Here is a 12,835-nt window from a genome sequence, read left to right on the forward strand (position 1 = left end):
GACATAATGTTTACGATATTGGTTTGTCGCTTTGATCTTTGCTTCTTAATCTGATTGTGATAAAGGAAGAATTTTACGAAACAATGAGTGTTTTGACATATTTTGTGAGTTAGATGGAAGATGAAGTGTCGGTGTCATTCTCTGATCGGCACACCGGGATGCCCAATTTCGGTATTATCTGAGAACAAGCAATGTAATGCGCTCAAAAACGGCTTTCGTCCGTTTTTGCTGTACTGAACAAAGGATCTCGCTATTTTAATTTTAATTTTCTACTGATAAAACAGCTAAGGGATGTATTTACGCTTTGATACTTCCCTATTTCATATTTACGTTGACAAGTTTAGATAAATTCGTGTTAAAACGCGAAGTGAGCAACAAACAATTTTCTGATGCACAGCCTCCTATGACACATGAGGGCCCTGTAATTAACAAATACGTAACATTGCATTTTTTGTGAAAAGTCCATAATTTTCACAACAGCAAATATCCTGCGCACGCGTAATAACGAACAAAAATTGCCGTGGAAAAGAGCAATGAATAAATAAATTAGTGATCATGGATATAAAACTTGATAGAAGCGTATTATCATATATTATGCCGCTATACACACATTGGCTGTAAACGGCAAACAAGGCTTTTTAAAAATCCTTTGGTTCCGTTAGAGGCAATTGCCATCTCGGAAAAAAACCAAAGCTCCGAGCATGTCATGGTTACGTTGACCATGACAGACAGTTTTTATGAGTTAGCCACCAATTTTGGCCATGGTGCTATATTGCCCAACTATTCACAATTAGCGCGCTACTGCTTCCAAAAGGCACCAATTAGATGGTAAATGCTATACACGGGCTCGTTTTCTACAAGTTTTATGTTTTAACTATCTCTAACTGTTCCTCCGAATCTCAGTGGACAACGAATATCAACAATCAATGAAATTGGTCATAAGCACGTTTAAGTAAAAAAATTTTAGACTTTTAAATTAATCACCAATTAAAACATCAAAATTAAATAAAATCAAACAAATCAAAATTCTGACCAGATTTGTGTTTAACCCGTGAGTATAATATCAAGCCGTATTTTTATTATTTATAAAAAATCGGCGTACCCATACATAATGACCGTCGAGAAAAAAGAAAAGAAGGATGAGAGTGGATTCGCACAGCATGTCGGTGGTTACAACAGGGAGAATGGCTATCATCCGGGCAGTCCCCGTCACGGTATGGCAAAAAATGAGTACGCAATGTCGTACACAAACAGTCCGGCCGACAAGGACATGAAAGAGATTAAGGAAAGTGCGTATCCCCGCGAGGGCGGATTTGGCAATTTCGGGTACAACAAGGATGCTGGCTACAGCGCAGCAATGAGTGAGCGAATGCACGGCAATGTTTCAGCACATACCACGCCGAGCCACAGCATGGCGAGCATTTCTGGTGCCAGCAACGGGCACAGCATGCCCTTCAATATGCCCCATCCCTCGTATCCGAGACCATATCCTTATAAGGAATATTATCAGAGGAGATACAACGATTACCAGAAAGACTTCATAATAAACAAGAAAAAGGAGGATTTGAACTTAAATGACGCTATCTCGTTCCTGGAAACGGTAAAAACAGTTTTTTCAGAGGATCCGTCGATCTACGATAGCTTTTTGGAAGTAATGAGAGACTACAAGCATGGAAAAATTGATGCAGGTGGCGTGGTGCGTGCCGCTACAACGCTTTTCAAAGGCAAACCGGAGATACTTGAGGGATTCAACGACTTCCTGCCGCCTGAGTATAAAATCGACCGGGGTAACAGGAGACGCATGCGAATGGAGCCGCCAGGTCGACCTATTGAGCGTATGAATGAGAGATTTATACCCTCTCACGAACGCATGATGGACAGACCAGAGCGAATCACCGATAGAATTCCACCTGATCGGATGGGGGAAAGACCGGTCCCGCACGATAGGATAATCCCGAAAGAAATACCCAAGGTAATAGATGCGAAGCAGTTTGTACCGGGCAACAACCCGCCAATCAATGCGTGGGATGGTCAGCAGGCAGAAGAGCAGACTGTTGCTCTGAATTTCATCAAGAAGGTGAAAAGTAAATTGAACAACATGAAATTGTACAAGGATTTCATAGAGGCACTCACACACTACCAGAAAACGAAGGATGAGCTTGTCTTGGCAAAAATAAAGAAAATACTGGGTGATAACAGAGACTTGATTGAGGAGTTTTTGACTTTTATGCCCAAGGGCGAGGACAGCGCTTTGGCGGAGGTGAAGAAGATTTTGGAAGCCAAGAATGTGTATGAAGAGTTTTTGAAGGCTATGAATCTGTTTAATCAGAAGTTAATGGAGGGAAGGGAGCTCATCTTCTTTTTGCGTGCGTATATCAAGGATGAAAAAATGATCGAGGCATTTAAAGAACATTTGGGACAGCACAATGCAGGTCTGTTTGAGAGTAAGGGTGACAAATTCGTAAATACAGAGGATCTGGGTGGTATTTTGGGGTCTTACAGAATATACAAAGATAAGGGCTTTAGATCCAATCAGGACTCTCTGTCAAGACAGGTCCTCAATCACATTTGCTACTCCTTCCCGTTGTATGCGAGTGAAGAGGAAGATGTTCAGTTCAAACGAAGCGCGTACATGGAGACGTTGTACAGGTTGGAAGATGAACGCTATGAGATTGAGCTTCTGATAGAGCGGGGAGAATCACTAATTTTCTCGTTTGAGGTGTTTCTGAATTCCGAGCGCAGTAAGAATGCAGAGAACGATTATACAGGAGAGGGTGACGATCAGCTGCAGGACGAGTTGGATCTGTCGCAGTTGCACATGCCTGCACCGCTTGTCAACGAACTAGTACTTTTTGTTTACGGCGATCGGGGAGAAGAAATCTTTGAGGAGCTGATTGGCAAGCCCAGGGCTGCGATGCCTGTGATCCTGAAGAGAATGTACAAACTGATCAGGTATTGGAAACTGGAGCTTAGAGAAAAAGAGAAGCTTTGGAAGGACACCAATGAGCGGGCGTTTTACAAAGCACTAGATTTCCATTTAGACTTCAAGGCAGCAGACAAGAAGTACCTCAATTTCCGGAATTTCGTCAAGCATCTTGGATGTGACATTGATGTCTCCAAGATGGAAGGTATGAGAGAATTGGTCACGGAGCTGTACAAGCTGAAACATAGTGACGACTCACTTGACGATGTTCTTGCTATCAAAGACGGGAGGGTTGTTGTAGAGACAGCCGCAAGGCTGCGATATCTTTATTTATTGATGGAGAGGTTTGCAGAGATCAAGGATGAGCCGTTTTTTACAGATGTTATAGATCTGTTGAAAGGCCATTTGGTAACGCCCGTGGCCGATTTTGAAGAGAAATTGCGAATAGTGAGTAAGGCGCGAGCATACAAGCTGGCAACCATCGACAAGCTGCTTGATAAGATTAACAAAAGGGAAAACGGACATGATGATATGTACGAAGTGTCGCTTACCAACCGTTTAGTCATACGATCGAAGAATGAGGAAGACGAGTACGCGGAGAAATATTCCACGAATGATATTGACAATGAATATATCAGAGACAAGGTGTTTATGGAACGAGCTCTTAGAGACTGCTGTTTTTGCTTCTGCTATAGAATTACTGTGAAGATATGTAGGAAAAGCTACAAAATTAAGTACTCTGAGGATGAGATTGATTACGTATTTAGAAAAGGTTTCCGTAGGCAGATCCGGACAACAAAATAGATGTGAATTGTTTTTATGTTGTCCCTATCTGTGAGAGTTCGTGTTTGGATCAGATAATTTGTTAAAATAAAAATATGTTCATATTCCGTACGATATGTTTGTTGGTCCTTTTGTCCATTTTTGCAATTTCTGAGGAGCATCTTAGGATAGATCTGTAATTTACGTGTTTTATTATCATTTTTGCCGTAGGTGCGAATTTGTGTGCTGCGGATCAGCATTATATGTTCGATACGCGATATAATGCTGGTTCCGAAAGAAAAAGAGAGACAGATAGACCTCCACATAAGGCACACACGTGCCGAGTATATTTAATTGGTTAATCGCTAGGTTACAGAGAATTAGTTTTACCTGGACATTCCCGCGAAGAAGAATTCCTCAGGGTGTTCTTGCGAGGAGATGTTGCTCAAGTTACAACTTGCATGTAAGATCATTGCTGTGTTGAGAGTGCGAGTTGGCATGCTCAACTCCCTATGGATCTAAAGTTGCGTGAATAATGATTGGTCCCAGTGAACCAAAAAATGTATTTGTTTAGACGTTTTTATATGAAGAAAAAGCTTATGATGAACATGAGAGGATGAGATAAATAAATGTAACGTTAGTTGCAGAAAAATATGAGACATGCTAATTTCAACAAACTGAAAGAGGAGTTTTAGACAAAGGCATAGCCCATTATTGTGCAGGGCAGTAAACGTCATTGGTTCATAAATAGTACATTAAAGCTAAAGTTCAGAATTAATTTTATTTCATTTTAATGCCTGTAATTTACACTACGATGTGCACAAACACATTTTATTGTAAATTTATGAATAATTTACCAAGAAGTGGTCACTTTTATATGTTTTGATCGGTGATACGCTTTTAAATTTGTTGTGTTGGGGATGTACCTTCTCTGTTCAGCACGTACTATACCCATAATAAGTATGTAACACATTATTGGCAGCTTTTGGAAACGATTTTTTTGGTTCTCATTTTATACAGGAAAATTATTAAACTTCTTTGAGACCTGATTTTTTAATTGATTGGGTAATTAAGAACGGCCTTTTTAGCTACTTTTAAGAGAAATATGACAATTATGATGGATGATAAATGAAATAAAGGGGGCGCACCTGGTGATAATGAATTAAAAGAATTTGCTTGTGCGTGAAGTGTTTTGTCCATGTGATGTAAGGTTTTACACGATGTAATCGAGACATGGTATACCATAGTGTGGGAAAGAAGCATCAATTTCTATCGGTTGAATTGAACCAGATCGTATCCGAAATAAAATGCTATTCGTGAAATACTGTGAACAGACAGACTGATTGCTTCTGCATGGCGAATTTAATGGTAAAGTTCTAGAAATGATCATGTACTCGCTGCGGTGCATTGTAAAAGCATTTTCCCACCTGGATTATCAGATATTATGTAATAATCACTTCAAATTTATTCGTACGGATCACAAACTCATTTGAATCTCACAAATTTATCATGTTGATACATATTTAATTAAATACACGTGTACTGCAGTTCTCAACGAAATTGCTGCACTACTAGCGATAGCATTGCAGACATTTTCTGCGTATACAAACAAATTGGTAATAAAATAGAACGAAAATGTGTGAAAAACCATTCAATTGATGATTGTGCAATTTTTGTTTTGAATTGATCATGATCCCGCAGAATTTGTGGTGATAGATTGTTAGCAATTTAAAGGACAAGGAAATGAAAAAGTATGCACATACTAATAAATTTGTTGATGTGCCATTCACTTTACGTATCTGAAAGTGGTAGTGGGCAGGAAATGCCTGTTAGGGAACATCGAACGTTAAATAGGGAAGGTAGAAGTGGCTTTATATCATCTTTGTGTTGCAATGATATGCAACGTGACAATAACACATATTGCAATCACGTGGATAAATTCAAGTTTACTGTTCCTGCATGTATTTATGAAAATAGGTCATTCTCAAAAGAAAATTTTGAAGATCTGGTAATATTTTCCGAAAAAATGATAGATAACATAGAGAATAACCTACCTACACCATATTACGGACACATAATAGACAAAGTACGCAAAAATCCGCAGTGTGGATTGATAAATTTTAACGCACACTGCTATATCAATGCTGTTATACAAATTTTGTTTTCATCACGAAAATTCGTAAAGTGCATGCGGGATAACATGCATACGTGCAAACTTCTGTATTTATTGAACGAGCTATACGTAAAAATGAAAAACTGCGTGCTCGTAAGTCCTCTTTCCGCCTACCGCAAAATATCTGAAGAGTGCAACATCCTGTTCAACGTGTATGAGCGGAGCGGCTATAGCTCAGATGTAATAAGCACAGTATCAAGCAACTTGGAAAAGCACGCGATACGTACCATGAGTATAAAGGCAAGGCAGGAATGTTTCTGGAAGTATCCGTTATTAGATATTATGGACGACGGCAACGTGCAAGAACGGATAGATAAGTTTCTGAAGCGCAAACCGAAAGTAGAATTTAACGATATCATTGTTTTCAGTGGATTCCTTACCGATAACATGTTAAAATGTCGGATTGCCGATCACAATATCATAACGGTGAAGAATACAAAATATGAACTGCTTGGCGTGCTGGAAAGAGTACCTAACAATTGTAACGAGTACCACATAATAGCGTTTGCGAAGCGAAATGGTGAATGGTTCATGTTTAATGACGAATATGTCCTGAAGATAAGCGCAGATAGAGTGCTGAAAGACAAGGAGACGTATTACATGTTTTATGAAAGAATTTAGGGCACATAATGCTTGCAGGAATGAAGGTGTTTGGTCTTGAGTTGCATTTGTGAGCTAAGTTTTACAAAAATAGTTTTTTATGATCCTATGAACCACGGGCCAGCGGCAGATCGGTCCTAGAAAACCAGAAAAGTGTTTTTGTGATATTATATGAGAAGATAAATGAATACATTTTCAGTAAAGAAGCATTTACTATCAAATATATAACACAAATTTTACAAACACACTTTTCTAGTCTGTTACCCTATTATTTCTGCAAAGAAATGATTTATTCACGCTTTACACCTGGTGATTGGGTGTAAGGTGAACAATTGTATGCTATAGTTGTTTCGTTTCATTTTGTATTTGCTTTCTTTGTGTAGTAATTCATAGGAATGGTCCATTTGCACCGCTTAGGAGCGTGATGTATTCAAACAGAGTGAAGTTTGGGATCGGTGATAACCTGTGTTAAACATTTAATTGGCATGCTCTGCTACGAGAAACGATATTAAATAACAGCAATCTGCAAACAAACTGAATCATTCAATTCTATGAATGATTACAGAATCACAAATTAGTGAAGCGTATTGGCTTAGCGCAGTGCTCACGATGCACAGAATAAAAGTACTGCACAGAAGATCGTTACTTATCATGATTGAAATGGGAGGACGCTCCTTATGAAAAGCGTAAAAATATGTTGAAAATCTTATCGATCTGATAAATACTGTGACATGTCTCGGAACGACCGCATCATAAATTACACCAAGAAAAACCGCAAAGATGAGGCGTACATGGAGTTATAAATGAATTTATTGCCGTATTGTCGAGGTCACACAGCTATTATTTGCACATATTGAATGAAAGCTAGCATTTTCCTCTATTCTCAGTATAAACAACGAACTGTTTTACAGAAATTCTCATTTTTAAGATCCAACAAAATTACATCAAACACACCTGCAAGCACAATTGCAATAAAAATGAATTTTAATCGATTTGTAGAAGAATTCTAGCAATTCCGCGTAAAGTGGCGTCACATATGCTCTCAAACGTAAAATTTTTGTACTTATACGATGAGGAATCGGCACACAGTCTCCGTATCTCATCTATAAATATGCGTCTGTCGTAATCTTGTTCAAAAACAGTGCCATTCAGAACAATTTTGATTCTTGAATTTACCTCCTGTGCCTCAAGAATGCCGAAGACCATGGAGGCCAATATGCGCATCGTACGCTTTTTTATGCTCAGAATGACGTAAAACTCCTCCGTGTAGTTGCTATTTCCTGGTGGCAGGTCAAGAAGGTGCACAATATCATCAAGTGTGTAGTTCTCTCTATCGAATTGATCCTTGATTGCAATATTAAACAATTTTACCAACTGGTAACCGCCCAGCATGCAATCCAATGGCTTGTATATTTTGTTGCTCGACAGGATGTCCTCCCTTATCTTCATGTCATAGATATTCTTTCTGAGATGATCGCTGTCAAAGGACGCTATTTCAGTATTTATAACCTGATTTTCATAAAGTACCCTATCATTAAACGCGATGTTAGTGCCTGTCCCAAGAACAATGCCAACATAGAATACGTTATCTGATCTGACAGCGCTTGCCAGCGTGGCAGTGGTGTCGTTGAGTAGCACCTTGATCTGAATATTGATATTGTACCGCTTGAACGCCTTTGTGGTACATTCAACAAGTTCCTCCTTCTGGATATCAATCCCTTTGAAGGGAAAGTCTTTTCCTATCTCCCGTATATACCCGCTGTTGAGTGCACAATGCTGAATCGGATATGATATTGTCATTCCTGCGGTTAAATTGTTCATAAAGTCCTCATCGATCAGTCTGCACAGCGTTATATTGCTCTTCTCGCTGTCAATTACTTTTTCTCTGATCTCGCACATCAAAAAATCGTGTGTTTTGCTCGCGACCCAATCAAACATTGAAGTATTGGACAAACTGCCATCCTTCAGAATCTTGTACTTCTTGAGCCGAGTATGTGACACAATTTCATCGTTTCTGAGTTTGTATACGCACAGTTTTAGGAAACTACCGCCCAGATCGATCGCTAGCACCTTCTTCTCCTTGTCACTCGGGCACAAGAGATTCACAGGCTTAGCAACCAATGCGCCACCTCCTGGTTCCATCGTATTGTTGAGAATGTCTGGTTTACTACCTATTTTGCCGCTACCACTATTTTTGCCCACATTGTGGATGTAAAGATGCGTAGGAAAGAACATTTTCTCATTTCTGACCCTCCTGTTTTCGATGATAGCATCACGAAAGGCAGTCTTTAAGTTTTTCATGTCAGACAACGAATAATAAAAAGAATTGTTCGAGTTTTCTTCCATCAGAACAAAAGCACAGGGATCCCTCAATTTTGTTATCCCTTTTCTGTTTTGAGCTCCTTAAAAGGAATCAATTAAAAATTGGTACCGGATAAAACGATATCACTGGTTAGAAGTGCGTATGAAGATGTTTTATTTAGTAATACTTGCCGAAGAAAATACCTTGTTAACATAAAAAACATTTTTAATAGGAGATGTGTTTTCGTAGTCTTTGCTGGCCCAGATCTATCAAAGTATGTATACTGCTACGTTCCATCATGTAATAATGCTAATATAAAACTCCTCATTAATTTGTTGCCAGTCAACGTACAATCATCAATAAAAATCCTGTTAATTTCTACAACACAACTGCACAATCACCATGTGCTAAATCGAGCGTGTCACTGCAGCAGATATTTTACCAGCTGTAAAAAACATTCAACGTATTAATGCCGCCTCATTACCCCGTGTTCATTATTATAAATCTGAAAATATCATAAATGCCCATGAAAGACGAAAGTGTTTTAAGTGTCCTAAACCTTAAAACCTCACCATTTATACCGGATACAAACCACAACATTGCCCATATTTCTATAACGTGTTATTCCTATGCCCTAATCAATAATTACCTTGTCTAATGTTTTGATTACACCCCACATCACTACAACAGCCCAAATACGTTTGCCAACCTTCATACCCAAATCAAACCGTGCCTACAACATGTACGTTTGATTTGAGGTACAACCGAAATGGTAAGTAAATTTAATTTATTTTTACCCATGCATACTTCCGCTCAGGTAAAGCAATGCGTAAAAACACATACATTGTACTAATCTTGATTGTGGCATGCTCAGCCGTATCCACTTCTATACGCTACTGGCACGTGTTACTAAAAATACGTTATACGAACATAAAAAAGTCAAATAAATTGTTATTTAGCGTGTCAGCAACGGAAGTATGAATTTAGAAATAAATTTTTTATAAAAAAAAGAACATTTGCACAACGAACTACAAATCGGTAAATGACCCGTTTTGTAAATGGTATGAAAAGGCTAAGCGGTTAAGATCACTTGGTGGTTGTTCCTCTTTTCCACGATCATGATATTACTTTTTTGACCTATGGTATAACTGTTGTTTGAAATGGTAATTTTATTTAATATGGTGTGAGTAAGTAATAATTTTAGCAATAACATCACATAGCGAAAGAAAATAAAAGTATATTTTTTACTGGAAGAATTGTTTTAACAAGTGCCACAGCTAAAATACTTATTACTATTTTTGTATAGTAAATGTGCATTTATTTATCTCTTCATACAACACACCCAAACAAACTTGCTTACACATGAATAAAAATAGCTGCCACACCAACGCAATCAAAAAGAACAATTTTTATCAAAAATCGTTCATTTATCACGATGCTAACTGTAAGCATATTTTACTACCGGGATCGAATTTTATATAGATCGTTAAAAACGACTTTTCTGTGTTAACAGTTCTGGAATCATCATTGTATAGAATAATAAAATGAGGTTCATGATGAGAGAAATTATTTTAGTCCATAATTCTTCTTCTGAAAAAGAGTGCTTGTCCTAAGATCGAACAGATTTAAATGTAAACTACGTTTACAACGATAGGAATGCAACCACTGCCAGACTGAGGCTAAAAATCGTAAGATAATGCAACATTCTGTACTTTGTGTTTATTTATCGTTGCGGTTTAAGATTAGGAATTATCTGTCCTGCAATTGTTCGGTTATACTCTGCTATTAAGGGTGTTAAACTATCAATTTCTAGTGTTGTAATCTCGATTATGTACCCAGATGCATCCTGATCCATCTTTTGCGTCAGACTAATGATATCGTTCTTCATTTCCAAATTATTGGCGGCAAGTACATTTAGTATGGTTGTTATTTCGCTAGAAGAAACATCATCTGTGATCTTTTGAACACTTACCAGAGTGTTGTGACGTATGGTATTTAGTTGTTCAGTGTATGAGGCTGTGCCAGTACCTATTATTGATTGTTGGTTTGTTAATTCGTATTGCTCTACCTTCTGTATTTCAGATTTTATCTGTTCCAGCAGATCAGAAACAATTTTTACGAGGTTGTCATGTAGTTGGTTTTTCCCAGGTACGATGCTGTCGGCAATCGTGACGGGATCGGGGAACTTTAGTTGCGGGATTATTGGATTTGTATTCTGTGGGTCGGCCAATATATCCTTAATCTGTGTGTAAATTGTTTGATTCTCTGATTTGATCAAACTCTCAAGGCCTATAAATTCCTCATTCGTATGAGCATCCACTAAGTCCTTAATTTTGTTGTTAGTGCCATTAATCAGGTCTTGTATTGTTTTTACAAGGGTGGTTTCTTTCTCTTTGAGTAGCTTTGATGTATCTGTTTCTTCTGAACCGGTGATCGCTTGTATCAGGTCCGAAATGGTTTTCGTAGTTGTTTGGAAAAGATTGGTAAGCTGGGAGACACAAAGAGTATTGCTGCCATCTACTACACCTTCTATCTCCTTTATTTCCTTGGTGATCGTGTCCGCTATTATTTTCGATGTTTCGTCCTCTGTTTGAGTCACGATAGCGGCCAAATTTGTGTCAAGAGTCTCACAACCTTTTACAATGACATCTAACAACGGTTTCAAATCAGGAACTTGTACATTCAGTGGCGTGAACTTCTGAGCAGCTTTGGCAGTTGCTCTAAGTGGCTGGAACCATTTCTGTGGTCTCAGAGTAGGAAAAGAGAGAACACATAAACAGAACAGTGGTATATATGCAAAGCAGTACATGCCATTCTCAATCAAAGCATATTTATGTTTTATTTTCAAATCGTTCTAGAACGATTACGCATAATTTTCTCAAAACAGTCAAATTTGCTCCTTTTCACAGAAAGTACGTTTATTTAGCTCTTCATGTCGCAACACCTAAACAACACATCTTTCTCACCAGCACTTGTCAACCACTTGTCGCCTTAGCCTCTGCCAGCGGTCCTTGCTCGCTCTGCAACTTCTTAGCACAACGCATTCATAAACATGCTCTATACCACTATAAATTAAAATTTGGTTGTGTAACCGCCAATCAATAACAACTCACCATAAAGCCTTAAAAACACTTTTTCTGACTGCATTAAGCATAAAAATGTGCTTGTAATTTACTAATAGTGGAGTTAAAACTTAAGAATGGTTAATTTTGCTCTTAAGCGAGAAATACAGATGTAACGTTTATTTCCTTGGAAATTCGTTTAGTTAACAGAAAATACCCTACAAGTTCTTTTAAGCACCTGTCTGGTGCTAATCTATTCAACGGGGATAGAATATTTTTATCGAAACCGGAAAAGCGTGTTTGTTTGGATGATGTGGTACGAGAGATAGACAAGCATTCTGTAAAAAAAAATTATTCCCATCGTGGCAAATTTAATTTAAAATAAACTGCGGACTTTCCACACAAAAGAATATCCACTTAATTTGAAGTAGGCCTGTGACCTTACTTATCACTTTGGATGTGATGATACGCATTTATCAATTCTACGGTGTAATAGTGCATTAAAACATTTTTTGCTCATCTGTCACACGAAATAAATTATCTTTTCTGCCAATCATATCTTATAGGACTACCTGTCGTAGAAGCAATAGCGTGATATTTTATACAAAGGTATAAAAGATAGTGTGAACAAACCATGAAACGTTGAACTGCCGCATCGTATTCATTTACACACCAGAACCGTGAAATATTGCAGAGCTGACACGTGATTAAGATGCTTTTTTGATAAGCAAAATGTTCATTTTTTCAATTTAATACCTTTTTGGAAAAATATAAAATTGGAAATTCTACTTCCAACACACCGGAATGTCCTAAATCAACCACAGCGATATGCAAAAAAATTATTTATGGCTCTAAGCGGGTACACACCGACCAATTGTGTTAGACAACGGTTGAAAGATTATAAAATCATTTTTGCAGGCAGAATAGAATGTAAGCTACTGAGAATCTCATACCAAAGCACTGATCGGTAGCTTGTTACGATTATGAACGATAAAAATGGATTACAGCAAATT

General features: G+C 38.0%; 5 protein-coding genes across 5 annotated transcripts; 2 read left to right on the forward strand and 3 right to left on the reverse strand.

Annotated features, from left to right (window-relative positions):
* Window positions 1–1,111: 1,111 nt before the first annotated feature.
* VCUG_00808 (uncharacterized protein) lies at window positions 1,112–3,817 on the forward strand (the record flags this gene model as incomplete). The annotated part of the gene is made up of 1 exon (XM_008075637.1): window positions 1,112–3,817. One exon carries the CDS (start codon window positions 1,112–1,114, stop codon window positions 3,725–3,727), a length of 2,616 nt encoding a protein of 871 aa, XP_008073828.1. The 3' UTR covers window positions 3,728–3,817.
* VCUG_00809 (uncharacterized protein) lies at window positions 3,679–4,011 on the reverse strand (the record flags this gene model as incomplete). The annotated part of the gene is made up of 1 exon (XM_008075638.1): window positions 3,679–4,011. The coding sequence occupies one exon, from the start codon at window positions 4,009–4,011 to the stop codon at window positions 3,679–3,681; it is 333 nt and encodes a 110-aa protein (XP_008073829.1).
* A 1,427-nt stretch (window positions 4,012–5,438) lies between these two features.
* VCUG_00810 (uncharacterized protein) lies at window positions 5,439–6,681 on the forward strand (the record flags this gene model as incomplete). Its single annotated transcript, XM_008075639.1, has 1 exon — window positions 5,439–6,681. One exon carries the CDS (start codon window positions 5,439–5,441, stop codon window positions 6,477–6,479), a length of 1,041 nt encoding a protein of 346 aa, XP_008073830.1. The 3' UTR covers window positions 6,480–6,681.
* A 743-nt stretch (window positions 6,682–7,424) lies between these two features.
* On the reverse strand, window positions 7,425–8,825 carry VCUG_00811 (uncharacterized protein). The gene has a single exon (XM_008075640.1). It carries the CDS (start codon window positions 8,802–8,804, stop codon window positions 7,443–7,445), a length of 1,362 nt encoding a protein of 453 aa, XP_008073831.1. The 5' UTR covers window positions 8,805–8,825; the 3' UTR covers window positions 7,425–7,442.
* A 1,647-nt stretch (window positions 8,826–10,472) lies between these two features.
* VCUG_00812 (uncharacterized protein) lies at window positions 10,473–11,569 on the reverse strand (the record flags this gene model as incomplete). The annotated part of the gene is made up of 1 exon (XM_008075641.1): window positions 10,473–11,569. One exon carries the CDS (start codon window positions 11,567–11,569, stop codon window positions 10,484–10,486), a length of 1,086 nt encoding a protein of 361 aa, XP_008073832.1. The 3' UTR covers window positions 10,473–10,483.
* Window positions 11,570–12,835: the final 1,266 nt, after the last annotated feature.

Source organism: Vavraia culicis, assembly GCF_000192795.1.
Source record: "Vavraia culicis subsp. floridensis unplaced genomic scaffold supercont1.10, whole genome shotgun sequence".
In the NCBI taxonomy this organism is placed as follows: domain Eukaryota; kingdom Fungi; phylum Microsporidia; family Pleistophoridae; genus Vavraia; species Vavraia culicis.

What these genes read in the sequence shown, in the direction of transcription:
- VCUG_00811 (XM_008075640.1), bottom strand. Translation starts at nt 8,804, where the DNA reads ATGGAAGAAAACTCGAACAATTCTTTTTATTATTCGTTGTCTGACATG.